The following is a 23,557-nucleotide window of genomic DNA, read 5'->3' as shown; positions in this document are numbered from 1 at the left end:
CCTATTAAAGAGCTGATTTCTGATCTCCGTATGAAGTTTTTAATGCACTTTTCCACTAGAAGATGCAATTAAACTGCAGTTATCCTTGACTTCCTCCAGACCTGGGATAGAAGATGCGTTCTTCAATGAGTAACAATAAAACTATTTGCATTGCAGCTTTCATTAGACAAGAATTGGAAGTGACACAAATTGTTTTAAAGAGTAGTCTTCACAAATTTGTAATTTACACGTTTATCTTGTAATAAATAGCATTGATAAAGCTGTGGAATAATGATAATAAAGGTGGATTTTTTTTAAATTGTTGAGAATATGCAAAGTGTTGGTGAAACATTTTGGTTGTCTCTGAGAGCGTAAGGTGGGAATATTTTTCCAAGTGAGTCAGCTGGGCACAGAGGTGCAGAAAAATCGAGGAGATGAGCTTATTTTTGTACATTGTACACTCTTTCAAGTCTTAATAGTTTTCCAGTCAGATCTCCCTCGTGGGTTTGACAGTACTTAAACTGGTGTACACACAATAACTTCAGAACAGAGCGATGAACTTAAGTAGTGGAAGAGTGCCAGCAAGATAGGCTCTGTGAAGTACAAAAAGAGATTTATTTTAACTGCTTGCCACGTTAAAAGGAGAGAGAACTCCACTTTTTAACACATTTTAAACCATTTTGAAAAAGAAAAAACAAAAGCACATTTAAAAAGCTTGTTAGCCCTGCATGTTATGTTAGAGTTAAATCGCATTAAATCCCAGTATTGCCTATGGATTTTTCTTTCTGTGGGAGCCAGCAGAATGCTCTGTGTAGAAAATCAGCAGGTTGCAGTGTGTGTGTCCAGCTGGTGCCGTGCAGATGTCAGTGGAGTCAAATTGGTACAGGATGGTTTATGGTAAACTGTTCTGAGAAACTCAAGTTCTCTAGAGCAGAGGCTCTCTCTTCATTGTTTGATTCTCACTGTATTCTGAGAAGTGTAACGTGTTTGTTCTTTGTATAAAAAAAAAAATAATAGTTGTATCAAATACCTGATTTGTCGATCGTCCTCTTACTTGGGAAGGCGTACCACCAGATTTTGGCTATTCATTCAGATTAAAAGCAATAACTGTAAAGTAAGAATCTGGTAGGAAGCAATACCAATGCTTTATAAGCATAGTCTCTGTCCTTGATTTTTTTCTTTTTTCCTTATCATTTTGTTTTTCACTCCTCTAAGAAAAGTTTCATTGCTCTGAATGATTTGTTGTGGGTTTTTTGCCTTTGCAATGGCAGAAGGAGAATACTAGGATGCCAGACTGCTTCTAGATTAAGACACATTAATTCAATTGCTGCCCATTTGCCCTAGCTCAATACTATGATACTCTTTACACACAGTTTACAGCTTTACTTTTGCTTTGGTGGAAGAATTATCTGCACCTAAGGCCTGGAGACTTCTGCACTCAACCGCATCTGCACTAGAAGTGGTATAAATTGTATCCTAGGAGTGACAGGCAAGTGAAAATAAGAAGTGCTGTAATAGAATTTTCTTTTGGCATTGCAGGTGCATCCTCTGCTTCCAGGATCGGTGACTGTAATGATTCATGACTTGTGTTTGGCTTTCCCCGCGCCAGCTAAAGCTGACATTTATGTATCTAATATACAGGAGCTGTACGTCCGAGTTGTTGACAAGGTCAGTGGCTTTGAAACCAGCATTACGAGCTGATCCAGATTGCCCCGAGTCCTTGTGCTGATCACAAACATCTAGATGAGGCATGGACAATGTGATAGGATGCAGTGGTTGGGCCTCTGCTGCAGCTCTACGACCTTAGAGAAATAGTTTGATCTCCTTGTGTTTCTGTTTCTCCCTCCCAAATTTATCCTTTCAGGTTGTAAACCTTTCAGGCTACCAAGTGTCTCTTGCTTCATGTTCTGTGTGGCAGCAATCTCAACTTTTGCATCTACACAGCGATGCTAATTCATAATTTATATGAACATGCTAATTTACATTTCCCATAGTTTAAAGTGCAGGAGAGCAATTCTTTTAGGAGTAGGTTTTGCCCCGAGGGCATTTTCCATATGTCGTGTTTTAAAAATGCACAAAAAAAGGTCCAACTCCTTTCACTTGACAGCTTGGGTGCGTCTTACACGAAATAAGTGTTGATATTTCTGGATGTTTTAATTATGCCCTTGCCAGCTGAAAGGCTTGAATTTGTTTATTTAATTTGACACTAACCATAGCTGGCAGGGATTACTCTTTAAAATCAGTGCTAATCTAACCTTGGGGCTTTATCTCTAGTGTCCTACTAAGAGTGTAATACAAAATAAAATGAAAACATTTATGCTAATAAATAAGAATAGTTTAAATGAAAAATGACTGGATGTGACTGTGTTTCAGGTGGAGATTGGAAAAACAGTTAAAGCTCATGTCAGAGTTCTGGATGACTCTAAGAAGCCTTTTCTGGCAAAATACTTTTCTGTCATGGATCTAAAACTAAGGGCAGCATCTCAAATCGTTTCACTTGTGTAAGTGAATGGGTTTTTTTATTAATCTGCAAATATGTTTATAGGCAGAATAAGCAAAAAATGAGTAAAAGTGTTGGCTTGGAGCCATGGTAGTATACAATGACTGAGTTTTTATTTATTTTGTTTTTGGAAAGTTTTAATTGCCTGTTAAATGGTAAAAAAAAAAAAAAAAAAAAAAAGTTATTTGTCAGGAAAATCTCCTAAGCTAACAGTCTAAATCTCATTGACTGAGACTGCATTCATACGCTATAACATTTCATGGAGCTTTGTGCATCTTGGAAGCAGTGACATGGCAAATAATGCCAGGTGAAGAACTCTGTGAAGACAGATCTGATGTTATCAAAGTGCTGGTTTGGCCGGGATAGAGTGAAGTTAAACCATGACACAAACTCTTTCTATCTGTCACTTTGCCTTTTAGAAACAGTCTAAATCATCCTGTTGCCTTGAAGCTCCTTATTTTCCAAGCTTTGAACACAATGATTAAAATGACAGAAGAAAGTTTTTTGGACTGTTGAATTTTGGAATATAGAAATGTGATGGTTACTTTAATTTGCTTAAGGCATAGTCGTTTAGTCATCCCGCTATGCACTAAAGAAGTCCTTTGCGTTTGTTATTCCTGTAATTTATTCAACAGACTTCTCTATTTGAATGGTTTTTTGCTACAGGCCCCTCAGTGAAGCTCTCGATGACCATACTGCTGCTTTTCTAGTGCATGGGATGGCCATCGGTCAGACCAGTCTTATGGCAACCGTTGCTGACAAAAGAGGACAAAGAATCAACTCCACTCCACAACAAATTGAAGTAAATATTTCATATAAAATATATGTGCAAACAAAATCTATGTTATGATAGAACAGTATATTACAGGTAATTTACAGTGTAGTAATTAATATGCCAGAAAAAGTAAACAGATTGTTCTCTCCAAAAGTTACCCAAATCTACTCCATTTGAGATATCAGTGTTTTTTAACTGCGAGTGATAAGTTTCTGCATGCTGAATTTACTGTAATTAAGCAAGTGAAGACCCAGTTTTACACTTGTATGTACTGTTTTATCTGATTGGAATAGTGCGAACACAAGTGTTCATATTTCTGTTTTTAGGTCTTTCCTCCATTTAGACTACTGCCAAGGAAAGTGACCCTAATTATCGGGGCCATGATTCAGGTAAAGGCATCTTCTTCTGTGTTTTCTTTCTTTTGTAATTTCTGTTTTAAAATAAATGTGTTAAACTTATTTTTCAGAAGATATTCAACTTTGCAATTTAGCTACATTCACATTGAATACTCCTCCCAACAAGAACAGTTTCATTCTTGAGCCACCTGCCATTTTATTGTACTGCTGGATCCAAGGTTTTGTATTTATTTGTGTTAAGGTGGTATCAGCTTTCCAGCGTTAAATACCAGCATTAACGATCTGTTACCTCCCTGACATTAAGCATAATGGGCAGTTCTGTCAACTGAACCACCTGTCTGTGGTGAAGGGAACGTGAGGGAACTTGTTCTGAAACTTTCTGGGCTGGATGGAGATCAGCCCGTCACATTCTGCACAGCACATAGTCCACCTCTGTGCTTAGCTCATGTATTTCCCAGTCTGACATCATGGAGGGACCAGTGTGCAGGAGGATTAAGCCCTGAGGTGCCCTGGAAGGTTCAAACAATGTTTTCTTCCTGAAGACATTGTGGTGCTGAGCAGGGAAGGGGTGTGCCCTGTCGTGTTGACTGGAACAAAGATCTGACGGGTTAATTTAAGTTGGTTTGTGTGCTCTTAATTATAGATCACTTCAGAAGGAGGCCCTCAACCTCAATCCAACATCATTTTCTCCATCAGCGATGAGAAGATTGCATCAGTGAACAGCACCGGCCTTGTCACAGGAGTGGCGATTGGGAATGGGACAGTAACAGGAGTGGTGCAAGCTGTCGATGCAGAGACAGGGAAGCTTGTCGTGGTGTCTCAGGTAGCATTTTCTGATACTGTTTGGGGCTGAAAGAGACTCTCTTTAGCTCGTGGATTTGGCTCTAAAGGGACAAATAGTCTTTTTGCACTAGTACTGTTATCTTGTGTACTTGATCCCTGGTTTCCTTCAGGAGATGAAAAATCAGGGTTTCATACTCCCTGGCCTGTGAACTTATGCATTTGCTGACACAGGTGATACTGTCAACAGACGGCTAAATCTTGCTGTACCTTAAAACAATGGTCTACTGATAACCCAGGGAGACTCTATGAACAGTCTGGGCTCTCTAGAACTGATCAGTAAATCTAGAAAAGCCTGTCTAAATAAGCCTTTCTAAAACAGCAGAAGATTGTCCTTGCCTGCATTACCTTACAGTTTAGTAGCTTCTTATGGCAGCAGAAGTCAGAAGGTAAATGTTGAGTAAGAAACACATTGTCTCTGAAGCTCTAGGCAGGCTGTATGGAAAGCTCTCACTCCGTGCTGTGATCTGAATCCATCCGCAAAGTTCAGGTGATGAATCTCTGACATTCCATCAGAATCTGTCTTGGGCCAAATCTTAGGGCTCTTTCTTCATGGGAGGTCAAGAGAGGACATTGCTGCACACCACAAAGCTCTGCTGCTTGAAAGATGGCACCGCAGGCCAAGAGGAGACAAAGGAATTTAAAAAAAAAAAAAATTTAGAAATCTCTAGATGTATGTATCTGTACTTTGTAATGTGGGAGCAGCAGCCTGCCCTGGTGCTATGGCAGGAAGCAGAATGAACTTGAAAGCTCAGTCTTGAAAACTCAGACCACTGAGGTCCAGGTCTGACCTTTCTTTCACAGTATAAAGTAGGAATAAAATCTGTCAGGAATGTCAGGATGTGTGAAAAGGGGTCATCAGAGTATCACATCATCCTTTTCTTCTTGATTGTCCCCTTTGCTGCTTACCATTCTCACTTCCTTCTAATCCTCTCAGTGTTTTCCTTTACCTTCTGGGATTATTCATCCCTCTTCTCCCAGAGACCCCATGATCTCGTCCTTTGCTGTCTGTCACCTCTCAGCTCTGTCATTCGACTCATCAGTCATTTTAAGCAGAGCTTTTTTTTTTTTTTTCCCTTTTAAATTTAGGTGACATTTTTAAATGCCTGTCAATTTACAAAGTTAATGCTTTCATAGTTTTTTACAGTCCTACCGAATTATGTCCATCTGTATCTTCTGTGGTCAGTAACACACAAATCACGTGGCAATAGTGATTAAATAATAGCAAAATGGTGAATAGATCCTGAAAGTGACACCTGGTTCAGATGTGACAAGTGCTTACAATGTCTTCCTCCTCCTGTTCAGGACAAAGTAGAAGTTGAAGTTGTACAGCTGACGGCTGTTAGAATTCGTGCACCAATTACACGAATGAAAACTGGTACACAGGTTAGTTGATTTGTGATTAGCTTTCATTGCCTTAAAATGTTGACCTGCAAGCTGTGACCGTTCTGATTCGGTCACCTGATAATGCTGCCCGGCTCGGAGCGGTTCCTGCTCTGGGGCTGCCACTGCTGCTGCAGGAATTATGTGCTGTCTGTGGAGAAGCTCCAGAGCTGGACATATTAAAAGAAAAATCAGGACACGTTTCCCTTGTACACCAGACTGATATTTAGAAATTCAGGTCCTGCTGAAGCAGCATCATTTAATATGGAGAAGGGTTCTCTCATCTTCATTCTGTCTGTAGCAGAGACTTTCTTCCTTTGTGCGTTAAAAATCAACAGTATGTCTGCTACAGCCAGAACAACAGATACGGTTTGAATTATCTTTTAGTAAGTCTATTTCCCCTTTTAGTTACTCATTCCAAAATGGCTGGTGGTTCTACCTCACTGGTCCCAGGTGAATTAATTGCTTCGAAGATTAAAAAAACAAAAAAAAGTTGAAAATCACAGTGTTGTGTTTATATGTTATGTTGTCTTAATTTGGAGAGCTGGAAGGGGAAGGTTGATGTCCAGAGCAGAGCTAATCAGGGAGATCATCTCGACCAAAATGCAGAAAATGTAAGAGCATATGATTTGATGCTACAAATGGGACAAATGAATTATCGAATTAATCTTTTCTGGTGAAAAACTGGCACTTGTTTTTTGTAGAGCATGTAGCAAATGAGAATGAATCAAAACTTGCTTCCTACAAGGTGGTGGTGGTTTGAGTCTTCTGCGTGATGTATCTCTGCAACATATACAGCAGCCAAATTATTTTCTACATAAGAAATACCAGCTCTTGATCAATGAATTTTAAGTTTAATTCTGTTTGCTCTGTGCAGGTTTGGCCAGCATCCTAGAATTACCTAAGAAAGTTGGTTTCTCTGTTTCTAGATGCCAGTTTATGTAATGGGCATCACCAGTAGCCAGACTCCTTTCTCATTTGGCAACGCAGTGCCGGGGTTAACGTTCCACTGGTCTGTCACAAAGAGGGACACTCTGGATGTCAAGACGAGACACAGTGAGGTAAATTGTGTATGTGTGTTTGCGTACTTGCTTGCACGTGTATCTTGGGGAAAAGGAAACCGCTTCATAACGGGAATTGAGAAAATGTTATTCCTTCCATTTACCCAAAATCAAAGAGCGACTGTCAGTGTTGAGTAGTTTATTTTCTCTGTATCAATGTCAACTCTTTCCATGAGTAAAATTTTAATTACTTTCTCCTGTCCAAGGCTTCTTTTCAGCTTCCTGCAAAATATAACTTTGCAATGGATGTTTATGGCAGAGTAAAGGGAAGAACAGGACTGAAAGTTGTTGTGAAGGTCCTTGATCCTGCAGCCAAACAGTTTTACAACATGGCAAAAGAACTGTCTGATGAAATCCAAATTCAGGTATGATAACGTTCCTCGCAGTTAGTATTTTAATATTGATTTCAGTGCTGAATTCAAGTCTGTATTTGAGGTCTGGAATTTGAAATGTGAAAGAGCAGTTCTGGCTTTGGTTTGTCTTTGAGCCCTTACTCTTGTTTGTGTGATGTTTTGCTGTTTGGAAACCTCCAAGCTCCCCAGGTGTTGGTAAGGTTGACACTGAAGAGTCACACACTGGTGTGATGCCTGAACAAAATTCAGGAGTTAGGTTTTTTTTGTAGACCACCTGAAACGAAGGTGAATTGTGTCTTGTGGGTAAGCAGCATTAGAACTGTTAAAGAACTTGGGTGCTGTAGTTCCCCTCTGCACAATCATACTTCTTGGTGACAGTGCTTATCTTACATGTCTACACAGGCGTGTTAATTTGGGTCAGGAAATGAATCTCCTGGTAGTTCCCACTTGCCGTGCTTTGGGGAGCAGTTTCAGATATGCAAACTGGATTCCTTTAGATGGAACGAAGCTGAAAAATGTGCTTGAGGAGTGCACCTCGTGTGGGCACTCAGTTCATGGGCTCCGGCTTGGGGTAGCTGGAAGTAACTTGGGTACATGTGGGGTCTCCAGCACCATCTCAGTTGCCAAATCTGCTTCTTTTTTTCATATTACTTCATGGTATAGCTACAGCCATAGAAATGAATGCTCTTCAGAATAACTGGTAGAAGATGCTGCCAGTCCCAAATATTCATGTTTAATTTTCTTTTTTTTTTGATATATATATAAAAAAATAGAAGGTTAAAAAAAAAAAAGGTGCTATAGTTTTATCTGGATTGGGGTTTTTTTTGAGGGTGAAATAACTGGAAATAAATGACTTGCTGGACAGAGCAATAGGCTAAAATGCCTTTTATTTTTCCAGGTGTTTGAAAAGCTTCATCTAGTCACTCCAGAAGTAGAAGTGGAGCAGATCTTAATGTCACCAAATTCCTTTATTAAACTTCAGACAAACAGGTCAGTGACTGGGTTTTATGCTGTGATTTGTGTAAACAGTTTATCCAAACTGTAAAGCAATTCTGTTCGAAGTAAGCTGGTTTAGTCTTTTAAAATGACTATCACAGTACATCCATATAGTACACGACTTATCTGGTGATTAACAGTGTCTTGTCTGTACTCTTGGGCTCTCTCAAATCTTGCATGAGTTAGATTGTAGCTAGAAAATTCATTCAGTATTTGGAACGTATAGATCCTTATTTTCAAAGATGCTGAGCCAGTTAAAGCAGTAACCTGCTTCCACTAGAGGCTTTTATGGGCGATCAAGGCTTTATGGAATATACTCCTCTGTGTTTCTTACACAGAGGCTATGACTAGATGTTGAGGTTCGAATGTCCTTTCCAACTGAGAAGTCCTTCTTACAAAGACTGTTTTCAAAGCCTGACATCTTGGACTCACGTCAGACTCGACGTGTGTTTTTCCAGCACACAGTGTGCAGACAGACAGCAGGAGCAGGACATACGCTGAGCACCAGGCTTTAGCTGCATTTACTTGTTAAGGGATGGGAACCTGTAGTTTCACTGGAGCTCCAGTGACCATGGTCATTCAGCACCTACTTTTGAAATAGTTCTGTAGGAGCCCTGTCACTTGCAGCCACTTATGTTGTTCTGCTATCTCTTCAGAGCAGTTTTCCTGATTAATTAGTCAGTAAGTGGTCAGATATCAATTTGTACATGTCTGTGACCCATTATCTTCACTATCCAATGTTGGAGCCCCTATGTCTGAACTCTACTACCAAAACCAATTGCACGATTGCCAAGAAAAGGGCAACTAAAATCCAGCTTTAACTCTTTTTTCCTGGGATAAAGTAATTTCTATCTGAATGAAGAATCTTGGGAGAAAAACAAAACAATCATTTACAGATATTTCAGAAGATGTGATAAGTGATACTTAGAAGCAGCTAATGTCTCAGAATGCTCACTAATTACAGTTTATGTATTTGCTCACTTTATTAATATGCAAATACCATGGTGAGGGTTGTTCCAAAAATTAACCTTGTCTACAAAACCATTTCCAGGAAGCTGATGAGATCTAATTAATCGCATCCCTGACGTTCTGTCTAATACCAGCATTGGCCCTGCAGACTAGTCTTCCTCTAAATATTGTTTACAGAAGATGACGGCAGAAGCTGTATGTTGTAGCCTTAGCCAGTATTATTTGGAATCAAGTTTCCATCAGTGAATGATGACACTGTGGGGCAGTGGATCAAAACTAGATTTCAGTCCATGCCTAAAGGCAGAGAAGAGCTCTTCCAAGTGAGCTTGAATGAGAACTAAAACTTCTTTCTTTGACTAGAACACAGACTTTTCAGCTTTTATTGTGGACATGTGGAAAAAACACAGACCACATAGCAATCTTTTAGATTTGCATAATATATTGGTGTAAATATGGTTTTGCTGATTTAAGGGGGTCACCTATTTTTTGTTATTCTGTTTTGTTTTTTTTTTTTTCTTAAGGGACCGAGTGGCTTCACTGAGTTACCGTGTCCTGGACGGACCAGATAAAGTTCCTGTTGTAAAAATCGATGAAAGAGGTTTCCTTAACTCTGGATCTTTGATAGGATCATCGACAATTGAAGTGATTTCACAAGAATCATTTGGGATCAACCAGACCATTGTAGCTGCTGTTAAGGTGGTATTGTCTCTTTCTTTGCAGTTTTCTGTTTTATGACTGCAACAGGGATGGGTAACTGCACATTTTGAACTCCACTTGTGAAAAATGTGAAGTATAGGAATTAATAGTCAGTCTGAGCTTTGAAAAAAGTTTAGTGTAGTAAACTAGATGGGTAAACGTTAAGTCCCAAATCCTATTTTACAAAAAGGCCTTTATGTGCATGTGCCTTAAATACTTTTTTTTTAAAAAAAAAAAATTTGTCCTAAAAATCTCTTAGGAGGCTGTAATTATACAGGTTCAATTAAAAAAATACGTTAATGTCATAAACATGCTTTTTGCAATGTGCAAAAAAGGCAAATATCATCTGGAGTAATGAATCTAAATGCAGCTTGTGTCGTGAGGTACCTAAGTGATTCCTAGATTTTCAAGATATTAGACCTGTAGCTGCACGGTGCCCCAAAATTTCACTTTCTCTGCTGTTTCCCAGCAGTTCAGCTTTTACACACGATGTGAATCTCTGCATGAGAACCTGTTTTATCCGAGGCAGTAATTCCGCTGCTGTGGCCTGTATGGGGTGAGCTGTGAGGAGCATGGCCAGGGCTGCCCCATGTGCCGGAGCTTTGCCGAAACATGGACGATTCAGGGAAGGACAAATCTGGAGCAAAACTCAGCAGTTTGTTTCCAGGCTAATGAAACCTCTCTTTTTTCCTCAAAACTTCATCCGTTGATGGAATGCTGTTCTGTGAAGTCTAATGTATCTTTACTGGTTGGGCACTTGGGACATACGGGAACGTAATGTCCTTAATTTCTGTTCTTTGTGCCAAGAACCTTCTGCATCCAGCAACGTGAGCCTTGAGACACCCACTGCTCTGCTTCCTTGTATCCCTTGTTACTCCATCAGCATCTTTCCTGTGTCCCAGCTAAAGCAGAAAGACACATAATTGAGTGCTGACTTCAAATTATTTGGAAGTTTATTATAATCACTGTGAAGTGGTTTGATATTTTGTGTGGTTTTTACATTTTTTTTTTTTACCATAATGTTCAGCGGGTAGCTCTGTCTTCCTGGCTGGACAGCGAAAAAAGAAATTGTGGTGCAGTTTTGCAGTTTCAGTAATGCCACCGCTGCTGTGAGGCGGTGACAGGGAATGTCTACAGCTCTGCGAGAGGTGACCTTGTTTCTTCACGGCTGGATCTGGCGAGTGAAAGACATCTAACGAGTTTGGGTTGGCTTGAATGACATAGAGTGGTACCAAAGTTAAATTCTCCCTTCGTGCACGCAGGATATCACAGAATTGAGGAGTCGGTGCACTATGATCTTAAGCTTGTGAGCTCTTTGTAGTAGGAACCATCTCAGTTCAGCATCTTGTACAACCGATTTGTTTTTCTGTACTGATTAAGACTATGCTGTTTTTATAGAAATACTATTTTTAACCTCACAGTAACCCCGTGAGGTCACACAGCGCTGCTGCTGTCACTTTGTGGATGAAGAACTCAGAGTGGGTTTGAGTGGTTTTGCTGAAGGTCATGCAGGAAAACTTGTGACAGAGGAGATGAGCTGAAATCTGTTGTGTCAGTGTAAAGGCAGAGTTCTCTCCTTCACGCCGTCCTTCCTTCTGTAAGTTCTTGTTTTGTCTGTTTACAACTGTACACAATTAAGAACCAAACTGCTGCAGCAGCATCACTTAACACTTACACCTTCAACTTTGCTTAAAGAAAAAGATTATAAGGCAAGGAGAACGTTGGAAGTAAGGAGTGACTCTGCTTAGCATGGCAGCAAGCTAAGCACTTGCCTGTACCAGCTGTACTCAACTGAATATTTTTATTTAAATACTTTAAAAATTGAGATGCTTTAGCAGTAAATAGCTGTTTTCATCAATATTAAATGTAGCAGTTGTCCCTTGTGGGACAGTTTCTGAGATTTTAAAGTAAAGCAAGCTGGAAAACCTGTCGGGGAAATGGTGTTTTTGTGGCTCATAACCTCAGCTGGTTGGGCAGATGACTCTGTGCACTGATATTTTAACTGAGTATATCGGCTTGTGGAAGAGACAGTTGTATATACTGGTATTCTAGCCACTTTTTTCAGACTCACCAGAGATGCTGTTTGCTTGAGGCTAAATTTATCCTTTCCTTTTTAAGTTTCGACATGTACGTTTTTCAGATTGCAGGGTTTTACTTTTTAGTGTAGCCTCTTCAGTTAGAAAAAAGGGATTTTCCTACAAGATAAGCCTGAGGGCTTCTTTTAAAATAGTTTTCTTTATATATTTGAGGGTGCTTGCTTTCTCTATCCTTCCATTACTTATTTTCCAACAGCTGTAACAGAGCGAACAGATGTAGTTCTTTTTCTTGGGTCATTTTGCTGGTCAACCTAGATAAGTTAATCAAGAATAGTAACATGTGACTTTAAAAAAAAAAAACAGAAGTAAGAAAATGGTTTTGAAGCCTTTGTCTTCAGACAAACTTCCTTCATTGGAGCGTCACTGCACAAATGTGGGGTGTGCACATGTGGATAATCCAGCAGACTTTTCAAAAGCATTTGGAGCAGAGGTCAGATGGTGTTTGACAGCGATCACAAGGGAACAGCTTTGCAGCTATTGCTTGTGTTTCCTCCGCTGGGCAAACCTTGGCTCCAGCAGAGCCACAGCCATTAGAAACGGCCTGGATCACCTTGGATTTCTCATCTGGAGCAGCAGAACTGGGGAAACAGCAGCTGTTTCATCCCTTTACTCTGGCATACGTCGCAACCGGCTCGGGGTAACCCGGCTCGGGGTAACCCGGCTCGAGCAGGGGCAGCTGGACTAGACCATCTCCAGAAGCCTCTTCAACCTCCACCGTTCTCCCATTCTTTGAAATATACGTACTGATAATAAAAGCTCCACGTCTCAGTGCTGTCAGATGGCTCAAGACACAGCAAATGGTTCATAAAGAAAGCTTTGTATATTTGCATTATAAGAACCCCCTTTAGATGACTTTATAGAGGCATCAAAAATAGAAATTTAATTCTGCTTTTCACTGCTGATGTTTTGACAGGTCTACCCCGTCTCCTACCTGAGGATCTCCATGAGCCCTGTTCTGCACACACAGAACAAAGAGGCGTTATTGGCTCTGCCCCTGGGGGTGACGCTGACGTTTACGGTCCATTTTCATGATAACTCTGGAGACACTTTCCATTCACATAACTCTGCGCTCAACTTTGCAACAAACAGGTAGGTAACTATCAGATGTGCATTTCTGCTTTAAGTGACTGCATCATCAGGTTCCATACATCAGTGGCCTATAGGAAAAACTGATCTTAGGAGCATTTGCCTCATCTTGCCTCTTTTTTCCTCGTGCTCTGTTCCACTGACTCACTGAAGGTGGGGAAGGTTCTGGATCAGTTGCTGTCTCTTTTGCACAGCAGAGCCAAGCCTCGAAAGGCCTTTTGGCTTCTGCCTCGAAGAATGAGAAATATTATAAAAAAACCTTTTGTGGTCATTAGTAACCAAGCGCTAATTCCATTACCAGAACATAGCTTGTTTTCTGCAGAGCCCCTTGCAATTGCAACACAGTGATCATGATTAAAAGGGAAAAAAAAAGACCCAAAAGAGGTTGTATGCCAGATTTTTCTTTCTCCTACCTAAATGATCTGCGGAAACTTCTGTAGCATACAGAGGTCCCCAAGATGACACTGCCCTAGGTTCCAAAATAGATGTGGCAGGGTTGCTTCGGCATAGGGCTAATTATTAGCTCCAGCGAGAGGAGCATTAATCTCCCTGAGCTCGGTGGGGTGCACAGGGGTGACCCAGCTCCGCAGCTCTCCAGCGCAGCCGGCTCTGTGCCAGGGCACACACGGGTGCTCCCTGTGCTGGGGCGGTTGGGAGTGCTGAACCAATATACCAGTTCTGAACCAGTTTGCCAGTTCTGGTGAATACCAATTTACCAGTAATTTACCAGTTCTGAACCAATTTACCAGTTCTGGTAAATACCAGAACTCACAATCAAAGGTGATTTAGCTTTGTAACGCTATGGCTGGAAAGCCACGTATTGGTGTTTAAATTTCTTTGTTTCTTAACTCCCTGAGAAAAGGGGAAAAAGACAGATTCCCTCATTCTAAAGTTCTAAAACTCTTAACATTGGGAAGGAGTTTTCATAGATAATTATGACCTTCGTATTTCCTCAGCATAACGATGTGAGAACTGAAATTTGCTTCAGTAGCACCTAAATAATTTTTGTATTTTCCTTATTTTGTCAGACTTCATTAGAAGATAACCATTGCTGAAAACAAGAAGTCAAGCATCTGAAAAGAGTTCAATACCTACTATTTATTGTAGAGATAATGACATTAGCAAACTTGCCTTAACATAAAAGCATTTCTTTTTTATCTACAGGGATGACTTTGTACAGATTGGGAAAGGAGCCACAAACAACACATTCGTAATCCGGACTGTAAATGTAGGTTTGACCTTGCTCAAAGTCTGGGATGCAGAGCAGAGCGGAATTGCAGACTACGTCCCGCTTCCCGTGCAACACGCCATTTGTCCTGAGCTCACAGACGTGGTGGTGGGCGACGTCCTCTGTTTGAGTACGTCGCTGATAAACCAAGAAGGTAAGCGGCACTTCGGTCGCTGCGTTTTCGCAGATATGTAATTTAACATGGGTGTGACTCTTTCTCATTCTCAGGAAAACGAAATGCATAATTTATGATGTTTGTTCAGAATCAAATGTCACTCTTCTTGTTAATGATAAAAATAGATTTGATCAACTCCTCTAACTTCAATAGTACTGTGCAGTACGTGGCTTGTGTTGAATTCATGAGTATCAGACTTCAGGCATTTCCATTCCGTTAGCTTGAAAGGTTTGTGTTTTGTGGGAATCCTGCAGAGTCAGGAATGTAACTTCACTTGCTGTATTTGATTCTTAGTATTAACGGGTATTTCTCAGGGTAACTGCAAGTCCCTTTGGTGTCGGGCTGCCAGCGTCCCACCACGTGAGACCCTCAAATCTCGTGTCTGTGCATTGGGGAGTGTGTGTGATAACAAAAGTCACGCTGTCCGTGCAGTGGGTACCTACAGACACCCAGGTGATCATGAAATGCTTCAGCTAGCACAAGTTGTTTGAATGGTGCCCAAATGGTTTGTCTTCTCAGGCCCGCCGGGCACGTGGAGCTCCTCGGTACCGAGCGCTCTGCAGGTCGACTCCAAGACCGGCGTAGCATTGGCGAGGGATTCTGGGGTCATCACTGTCTACTATGAGATTCCTGGATTGCTTAAAACGTACAGAGAGGTGAGGCACTGTTAAATCCTACCAGAACTGCGTTGGTTTACTTTGGGTGCTTTTTCACCAAAAATGTATTCTTTGATTTTTTTTTTTTTTTTTTTTTTCTGTTACAAATATGTAGAAACATTATTTTTAAAGGAAAAAGTATTAGAAATGCAAATGGTTGGCAATTATTTTGCTATGTGTCCAAGCATGGAGGATAATTCAGTAAATAGTTTCTATTTTTAGCCTATACTGTTGTTGTATTGTACGTTTTGATTTCTCAGCATCCTGGGGCATATTAGAAGGGGGGTGGTCAGCAGGTCGAGAGAGGTTCTCCTACCCCTCTCCTCTGCCCTGGTGAGACCACATCTGGAGTATTGTGTCCAGTTCTGGGCCCCTCAGATCCAGAAGGACAGGGAACTGCTGGAGAGAGTCCAGCGCAGCCACAAAGATGCTGCAGGGAGTGGAGCATCTCCCGTGTGAGGAAAGGCTGAGGAGCTGGGGCTCTGGAGCTGGAGAGGAGGAGACTGAGGGGTGACCTCATTCATGGGGATCAATATGGAAAGGGGGAGTGTCAGGAGGATGGAGCCAGGCTCTTCTCGGTGACAACCAGTGATAGGACAAGGGGCAATGGGTGCAAACTGGAACACAGGAGGTTCCACTTAAAAATGAGAAGAAAATTGTTCCCAGTGAGGGTGCCAGAGCCTGGCCCAGGCTGCCCAGGGAGGTTGTGGAGTCTCCTTCTCTGCAGACATTCCAACCCGCCTGGACACCTTCTGTGTAACCTCATCTGGGTGTTCCTGCTCCGGCGGGGGGATTGCACTGGATGAGCTTTCGAGGTCCCTTCCAATCCCTAATATTCTGGGATTCTGTGATTCTTTGCCTCGCTCAGTTGCTTCCAGATGCGGAACATTTTTTGAGTGTGGCTGCTTTTATGAATAAAGTTTCACTGCAGGATGAGATGCCAACAAGAACTTTCTGAAGTTTTGTGCCACATGAGTGTGCATCACTGACCAGAACTACTCAGTTAAATCACAGAATCACAGAACGTCCTGAGTTGGAAAGGACCCACAAGGATCATTGAGTCCAACTCCTGTCCCTGCACAGGACCTTTTGTTTATCGACATTGCAGTTGTACTGTTGACACAATTCACAGTATCAGCTGACATAGGCACTATTATTTTAAAATTAAATTGAGACATAGAGCTTTATGCCTATTAACTTATGGGAGTCGAGTAGAAAAAGTTTTTACTGGCTTAAATTGCCTTGAAAGGCAGTTTTGAAAATTAGAGAAATGAAGGTGTTTTTATAAACCCAACCTCTTGGAGTCTTCTGTTATACGCACAAGGATGTATGCATTTCACAGTTGATCCAGTCTGCTTTTGCCTTAATTTTTATTTGTTAAACAGGTTTTGTTAGCAATGTACTTCATCCTTTTTTCAGATAGTGATTAATGCACCTCAGAGGACGACAGCAACACGTGTGAGTGGAGGGAAAACCAGCTTACAAGGAGTTTCAGCCTCCAAAGTGATAGTTTCTATTGGGGAAAGAAAGAAAAATTTGAAAGGTATGATGAAAGAAAATCTTGATGCTAATTGTTTATCGCATGGTATATATTCATGATAGGTGGTTTGTGCTTGTGGTTTTGGTTTTTTGTTTTTAAGGGTCTGTGAAGCTAGTGTAGTGAGGTTTCTGTGAACCTCTGGTGCCTTTCTGGGATCTCCAGAGCTCTAAAAGAATCTTAGGGCCACATTACAGAATTCGGAGGGTGTTCTGGGGCACTATTAAGATTTCACAACTATTAAAATTGGTAGATAACAGAGGTGTCATGTTTGACCATCTCAAAAACTAGTTAAGAAGCAATCAGCTGATTGTTTGCTTATATGTTTAATTCCAATTGCCTTCTTGAAGTCAGTATTTTTCTTGCTGAGCGTGTTTAAAGTAGTTACCATCCTTAAATCTTTTACAGAAATTATCAGTAGTTAGAGTCAATACAGAGATGAGGCATCATATTGTGTCCTCTGTTTAATAAGCTATATTTTGCTTGATTATGGTTCCTTTTAGGTTTTTGCTTAACATTTAGCACTTGTTCAAATAGAATTTTATTGTGCCTTATGTAAATTATTAGCCTACAAAAAAAAAAAAACATCTTGCCAGATACTAAAATATAAATCGAGGCTCCCAGGATCATATAATTTATTCAACAGACACATCTGAGTTGAAAATTCTCTCTAGTTCGTTCTTTCCTGTAAATAAATTATTGCTGTCAAAAAACCCCCACAACATATAAAATGTTCATTTGCTGTCTCTTTGGGCTCAGACCTGAGGTAGGACCAGCTGTCTGTGATTTCCAGCGGTTTAAGATCATCATAACCCTGTGAAACTTGTTTCAGAAGGTAGCAGAACAATCTGATATTTCAAGCCATGGTTTTGCTTTTAATTAATTAAAAATAATTAGTTATAATTTTCTAATTAATTACTTTAGAGATTAATTACTTTTTTTCATCTCCTTAGGGGAGTGCTTGCCTGCTCAGATTGAAGCCATTGCTGAATTACAGCCACAGTCCATTATCAATTGCCATCTAGATTTTAACCATGACGGACTTGACTTCCCAGCACATGAGATCTTTATAGCAGAGCCCGGATTTGACGCGGTTTCAGGTAAGATGAGACAAGATGCCATGCTCCAGGCGCACACTTTGCATTTGCTGTGGTTTAGTCCCAATGCCCTTGGCCTGGCAGATTTCCTTTGGAAGCTGCTGAGCTTTGCTGTGTAGGATCTCGGCCTTCAGGGAGCTGGGAACGTGGACTCTCCTTTAACTCCAGGGTTTCCTGCCTGTGACAAAGACTTTTTTTTGCTTTCAGATAAAGCCAGAAATCACCAGCAGCCCGTGTCATATACTTATCAGAGCTGTAGTAGTAAATCAGAAAGAAACTCCGAAGCATTAATTTACTTGGGGAAGAAATAAACTTTGTGGTTTTTGACCAAAAATGTAGGTCCTAATTTTGCCAGTTCCTGCTCCTGTATTTGTAGGTATGCAGACAGTCCATGGGACCCTGAGACAGAAGTGACAACGTTGCAGAATGTGGACATAATATTCTGGGGTCACATACTCTAGAGCTGACGGCTGCCACCTTTTCCTGCAGCTGAACTGTGCAAAAACATATCCCCAAAACATGAGCTGGGACTTCAAAGAAGTGGAAATTACTGGATACTGTGGAAATGGAAATAGAAGTGTGAAAGTCTACAACATGTGTTAGTGTTTCATAACTGTAACATGATTTTCAGAAGAACCAAAACACCATGGGCTGCATGGTAATAACATGAATTATCAGTTAGATTAGTCCCCGTGCCCATTGTGTACAACACCATTATACCTTGCATAATAGTGGCTGCCTCTGTTGCTTCATTAGGAAAAGAAACTAAGGGGAAAACATGTATCGAGCGAATTCTGCTTTTACTTATGCTCTGAATCTTCCAGACACAGGGAGCTTTTTACTGTCTTTACTGCTACTAATAGACAAATAGGTCCCATAAGACACTAGAAAGCTGGTAAATATCTAACCTTTAAAGAAGCTTCCATAAATAATAAACCGTGTCTCCACAGAACAGATGATGGTGATGTTAACTGACTACAACTTTTAACATGAGGTGAAGAGAGTATGAAATAGGGTGTTAAATTTTGTTTCAGTAAAGTTTTTCTATCAATATTAGCATAAGTGTTGTGTTCAACGTGGAACTGAGTCTCGCTGGCATAGTATAATAAAATGTGACTGGAAACAGCCATTGTAGGGTTTTTATCATGATGTTTAGTTTGGGACAAGAAATATCTTGTGTTGTTTTAGTGCTGGGATTGCGATGCTTGGACCAGCAGATACACTCTCCCATTCTCCTGCACGTTCCCGAGCTTGCCGTTTGAATTCCACCACCTTTTTTAGCTCTTCTCTGAAAATGCCACCGAAATCTCGCTCTGCATGGAGAAAAAAACCATAAAGATGAGTAATTCACAGTCCACCTGCATTTGGTTTTGTAGGACATTACACCTGCTCCATCACCATGCACAGGCTCACTGACAAGCAGCTGAAGCATCTCAGCACGAGCAAAGCCACCCTCAGTGTTAAGGCTTCGGTCCAAGGCCCCTTCTCCGGGGAGCAGATCAGCGCCGAGGTGCCGTTCAGCCCCGGGCTTTACGCTGACCAAACGGAAATGGTGTTAAGCAACCGTTACACAAGCTCTGATGTGAAAATATTTGGTGCCACTGAAATTCTTGATACCCTAGAGGTGAGTCTATTGCTAGGAAGTATCCCAACACACTTGAAAGCATTTTGAACTCTGTCCCAAGGCACGCTGTGTCACCTTTGCCATGTCGATTGTCCCCGAGGTGCTTTGGAAGATGGAAATGTGCTCTGCTCTGTCAAGCAGTCTAGTTCAGGTTGATTTTTTTCCCCTCGGCAGGTGAAATGTGGGTCACCAACCGTGAAGGTGTTTGAGAAAGAGAAATCCTACGGGCTGCCCAGTTACGTAGTCTACACCATCAGTCTGGCTGATCCAAGACTTTCAAGCCAGGGACCCTTATCAACCACTCTGAGTGTCTCTAGTCCTCTGACTGACCAGTCTATCACTATCCCAGTGACTGTGATTTACTTGACAGACAGAACCAGCGCATCAGTGGGACGTAAGTTTTTCTCTAGACTTCATGTGCCAAAATAAGCCTCTAACTTCTGTTCATGTTCATGACGTTATAAAATTTGGTGTGTTAAAATCTGAGCTGGCAGCTAACATTACCATGGACGTGCAAGCTGCTCCTGTGACCAGGAGACATGATATAATTGCTCACTGTGACTGAAGCTGAAGATATTTTCCTTTTGGGTCAGCCCAAAATACTCTGAAGTTGGCATCAATATCCCAGTGCTAAAGTCTCTGGAAGTAGTTTGGTTTGCTCTGCTTTTGTTTACTCTCAGGCATGTATTGTTATTTTGAAAAAAGGTGAGCATTTTGGGGCCAGGAAAGTAAAGAACACGCTCAAGACATTTGTGTGTCAATGTCTTAAACTGTTATTGGCAAATTTTGAAGACTGCACTGGAGATAGTCACTAGAATTGAAGTTGTATTATCCAAGTTGAATACACTTATTTGCTATAAATAAAAACCTTCTTTTGGCTATTTCAGTTTGAGTTAAGAACTGCTAACTCTTAAAGCAGATTGGAGAAGATGCTCTTTTAACGCAATATTGTCTCCTCTTCATTGGTTCTACAGATGGAGCCAGTCTGATCCAGCACTTTCTTGCTTCTTATCAAGTCATGTTCTTCACGATTTTTGCACTATTAGCAGGGACAGCTTTTATGATTATAGGTAAGAGAACAAAAGATTGCAGAAGTTTTTTTTTTTCCCCCATAACTTCTTACAATGCATTAGCTGTAAGATCTAAAGGAATAATTTTCTTGTGAAATGATTTTTTTTTCCCCCCACAATATCTTGCAGCCTATCACGCAGTTTTCTCACCGAAGGAACAGCACAGTCATCCAGCGTTTACCCCAAGGACAACTCCTCAACACACCCAGAACAGTAAGCAGCTCTTACCCAGTTACAAATGAATTTTACCTATTTGCAGTGTTGTGGAATCAAACTCTTTCAGAAATATGCAAAAAATGCTCCTTTACATGGGAGGTCTGTCATCAGCAGCTATTAAAACAAAATTCACATGATTACAGGTGTACCTAAGTTAGAATGAGCTGCAGTCCTCTCTGTAAAAACACATCTGAAATAAGGCAAAGTCAAACTGAAAGTTATTTGCTGAGGTGAAATGTGCTCTGCCCCACTTAGACTCAATCAATTCTTTAATTAAAGCCCATAATAGAAAGAACGATAAAATTTTGATACTTACAAGGTGTCGTTTCAACAGACAATGAGCTAAAGGGGTTGTTTCGCTTGGAATGGATCATTAGACTCACTTGTCAGGCGTTCCAGCAGTGATTTGTTTCTTCCTTCTCCACCATTCCTGAGGATGATTTTTTTTTTTTCCCCCCCTGTGTTGTAGGTTTCTCTGCATCACCTGCACTTTCCTTCAGCCCTCAGCCCACAAGCAGGAGAACCAGCCCCTCATCCATGCTCTGGAGCACTGATTATGGTTCACGTTAGAGGCGGCTGGACTCGTCTTCATGCACTAGGGCTGGAAAATTAAAAAAAACATAGCAGTGCCTTTAACAATAGCAAATTTAAGAACTTCCACAGTTTCAATAGAATTCAAGTCTTGAATGTAACTGGCTAAATTTTTTTATATGTATTTAGAGCTCTTAGATTTTTTTTTTTTTTCACGTTAGTGTTTCAGTTCTCTAAAACTTCTTTTCTCTGCTGTTTTATGCTCGCTTGACAGGGATGGCTCGACAAAAAGCAGTGTTCATGCTAAGCTGGCTTTCTTGCACTCTTCAAGTAATTAGATGTTGTGTCAAAGTGATAGCGATAAAAGTTTTTCTTTGCTTTTTGTAAAAATTAGCTTTCTTCTTAATGAACTTTTTTTAAAAAGGGAAAAACAGGTCAAACATGAGCCAAAAATATGGAGGGTTGCATATTTCAAAGAACTAGTTTTTTGAGTTCCCAAGTCTCAGGAATGTCCTGCACTGATAAGTGTCCTTATGTTTAGCCTTACAATGTGATTCATCACCATCATTTGCTGTTTTAACATCCGGAATGCTTGAACAACTGTGAATAATTTGGAGTTTTTTACAATGACAACAAAAAAGAAAAACATAACTGTCTTAGCGCAGCTTCCTTTGGGTACAGCTGCAGCATTCCTTTCTTGTTACTGTAAGCACTTTCTTTTGGACTGGCAATGTGAAGCCCGTGCCTTCGAAGAGGACCTCTCTTCTGGTAGTAAATATTTCTAATTAAAGGTAATTATCTTACGTGTGTTCTGATATAAATATGATACATTTATATAGGACATTTCACATGCAGAAGTACCTCAATAGAAACTGAGCCTCCTTTTATTACCACTTGTCACCTGCTGCACTGGAAATAAGTGGCTGATTTCACACTCGGGATGAGTGACCCCAGTTGGTTCCGTCTGCTTGTCCCTGGTGTATTCAGGTACCAACCGATCCAGCCACCCCCAGAATCTGCAGTTAAACTATGCAGTAAGATACTACTGGTATGACCAGACTCTGGAATATTTGTACCATAATATTCAACTAATAATTCTCATTTGTAATTCTGTAAAACACAATGTAGCATTTAATTGTGTAAGTATTAACGTGGAGGAGTTTTGGTTGACTTTTTTGTTTTCTTCTTGACTGTCTTAAGACACACAGGTATGAAATGCACACTTCTGGGTTCATCAAGTACTGTGCTAGACCAGGCAGCTGATCACTGTGTGCTCAGATGTATTTTGCTTTCTAAAGATGCCAGTGAGGTATGCTGACTTGAACTTTTTTCCATATTAATTTTAAACAGATGAGAAAAACTTGGTTCCAATTCTTAGTCCTAAAGTACTGGCCTGAGAACAGGAAAAAAGTATCTCAGTGGGAATCCTTTATTTTGAGAAATATAATTGTAATCACAGTAATTTCAATCCATAAGCAGGATTTTGCAGCTATGAGATAAGGGCTTTGTTTACATATAATGAGTATCACAGTTGTAATTGTGAATAATATTCTGGCTGTCTGAACTCCCCTAAGGACCATAGTGAAAGTGATGGCAGTTGTTCTGTTTCAAAGAACAAAACATTTCATGCAAAAGATCTTGTGGCAAATAGAGGAATGGAACACCGACAGTTTATGGCATACAGTTTTGGTTTCAAGCAGCATTGTTACATGTTGTTGTATTGAGTCTTGTGTAAGTTATTGGCTAGTTTTGGAGAAGCAGTGCCTTACGTGCTAGTACTACTTAAAATTGACAATTTGGATGTAAATAATGATCATTTGTATCTGTATTATTTAATAAAGCTTTGTAAGATTCCTCAGTATGCTGTTGATCAACTTTCTTGTATTTTGGCTATTCAGGATTTGGCACTAGACTACATTATTTGTACTTCACCTTTTACAGCCGCTCAGTATTTGCAATCATGATTTCTAAATTGATAATTTTCACTTTTGTTGACTCTGTAATGTTGTTAAATACTTTGACAATTTTTCATCAAGTATTTGTTGTCAGGGGCTTTTCCCAGTTTTCACTAAGCGTCTTCAATTCCTCCTGAAGTCAGTGGTGGCTGAGGAAGCAGCTCTTTATTTCCCAGGTTTGTTCAGGCTTCCCACCTTGTTCATTTGGGTTTTATAAGGAAAGACGTCATCTTTCTCCAGCTCCTTTCAGAAAGAAGTGAAAGAGTTAACGAGTATCTCAGTGCTACTGTTATAAACATTTCAGAAACAGTTACAGGAAAGTTTTTACTCTCCTATTCCTTCTCCTTCCCGTGCAGCCTACCAGTCTGGCACTGATTG

General features: G+C 40.5%; 1 protein-coding gene across 1 annotated transcript in view; it reads left to right on the top strand.

Moving 5' to 3' along the window:
• NUP210 (nucleoporin 210) overlaps nt 1-23,018 on the top strand; it is a 62,128-nt gene extending 39,110 nt beyond the window's left edge. The window contains exons 21-40 of the mRNA XM_065642644.1: nt 1,519-1,647; nt 2,353-2,480; nt 3,146-3,281; nt 3,581-3,643; nt 4,254-4,433; nt 5,756-5,836; nt 6,763-6,894; nt 7,101-7,259; nt 8,146-8,237; nt 9,734-9,908; nt 12,918-13,093; nt 14,255-14,472; nt 15,013-15,149; nt 16,569-16,692; nt 17,640-17,786; nt 19,160-19,407; nt 19,582-19,801; nt 20,382-20,477; nt 20,607-20,690; nt 21,163-23,018. Coding sequence (XP_065498716.1) covers nt 1,519-1,647; nt 2,353-2,480; nt 3,146-3,281; nt 3,581-3,643; nt 4,254-4,433; nt 5,756-5,836; nt 6,763-6,894; nt 7,101-7,259; nt 8,146-8,237; nt 9,734-9,908; nt 12,918-13,093; nt 14,255-14,472; nt 15,013-15,149; nt 16,569-16,692; nt 17,640-17,786; nt 19,160-19,407; nt 19,582-19,801; nt 20,382-20,477; nt 20,607-20,690; nt 21,163-21,263 — 2,826 coding nt within the window. The 3' untranslated portion in view covers nt 21,264-23,018. The remainder of the gene's footprint in view (nt 1-1,518; nt 1,648-2,352; nt 2,481-3,145; nt 3,282-3,580; nt 3,644-4,253; nt 4,434-5,755; nt 5,837-6,762; nt 6,895-7,100; nt 7,260-8,145; nt 8,238-9,733; nt 9,909-12,917; nt 13,094-14,254; nt 14,473-15,012; nt 15,150-16,568; nt 16,693-17,639; nt 17,787-19,159; nt 19,408-19,581; nt 19,802-20,381; nt 20,478-20,606; nt 20,691-21,162) is intronic.
• Nucleotides 23,019-23,557: the final 539 nt, after the last annotated feature.

The sequence above is a fragment of the Caloenas nicobarica genome, chromosome 11, assembly GCF_036013445.1.
Source record: "Caloenas nicobarica isolate bCalNic1 chromosome 11, bCalNic1.hap1, whole genome shotgun sequence".
In the NCBI taxonomy this organism is placed as follows: domain Eukaryota; kingdom Metazoa; phylum Chordata; class Aves; order Columbiformes; family Columbidae; genus Caloenas; species Caloenas nicobarica.
Note: the sequence above shows the minus strand (reverse complement) of the source record. Positions and strands in the feature narration are given on the sequence as shown.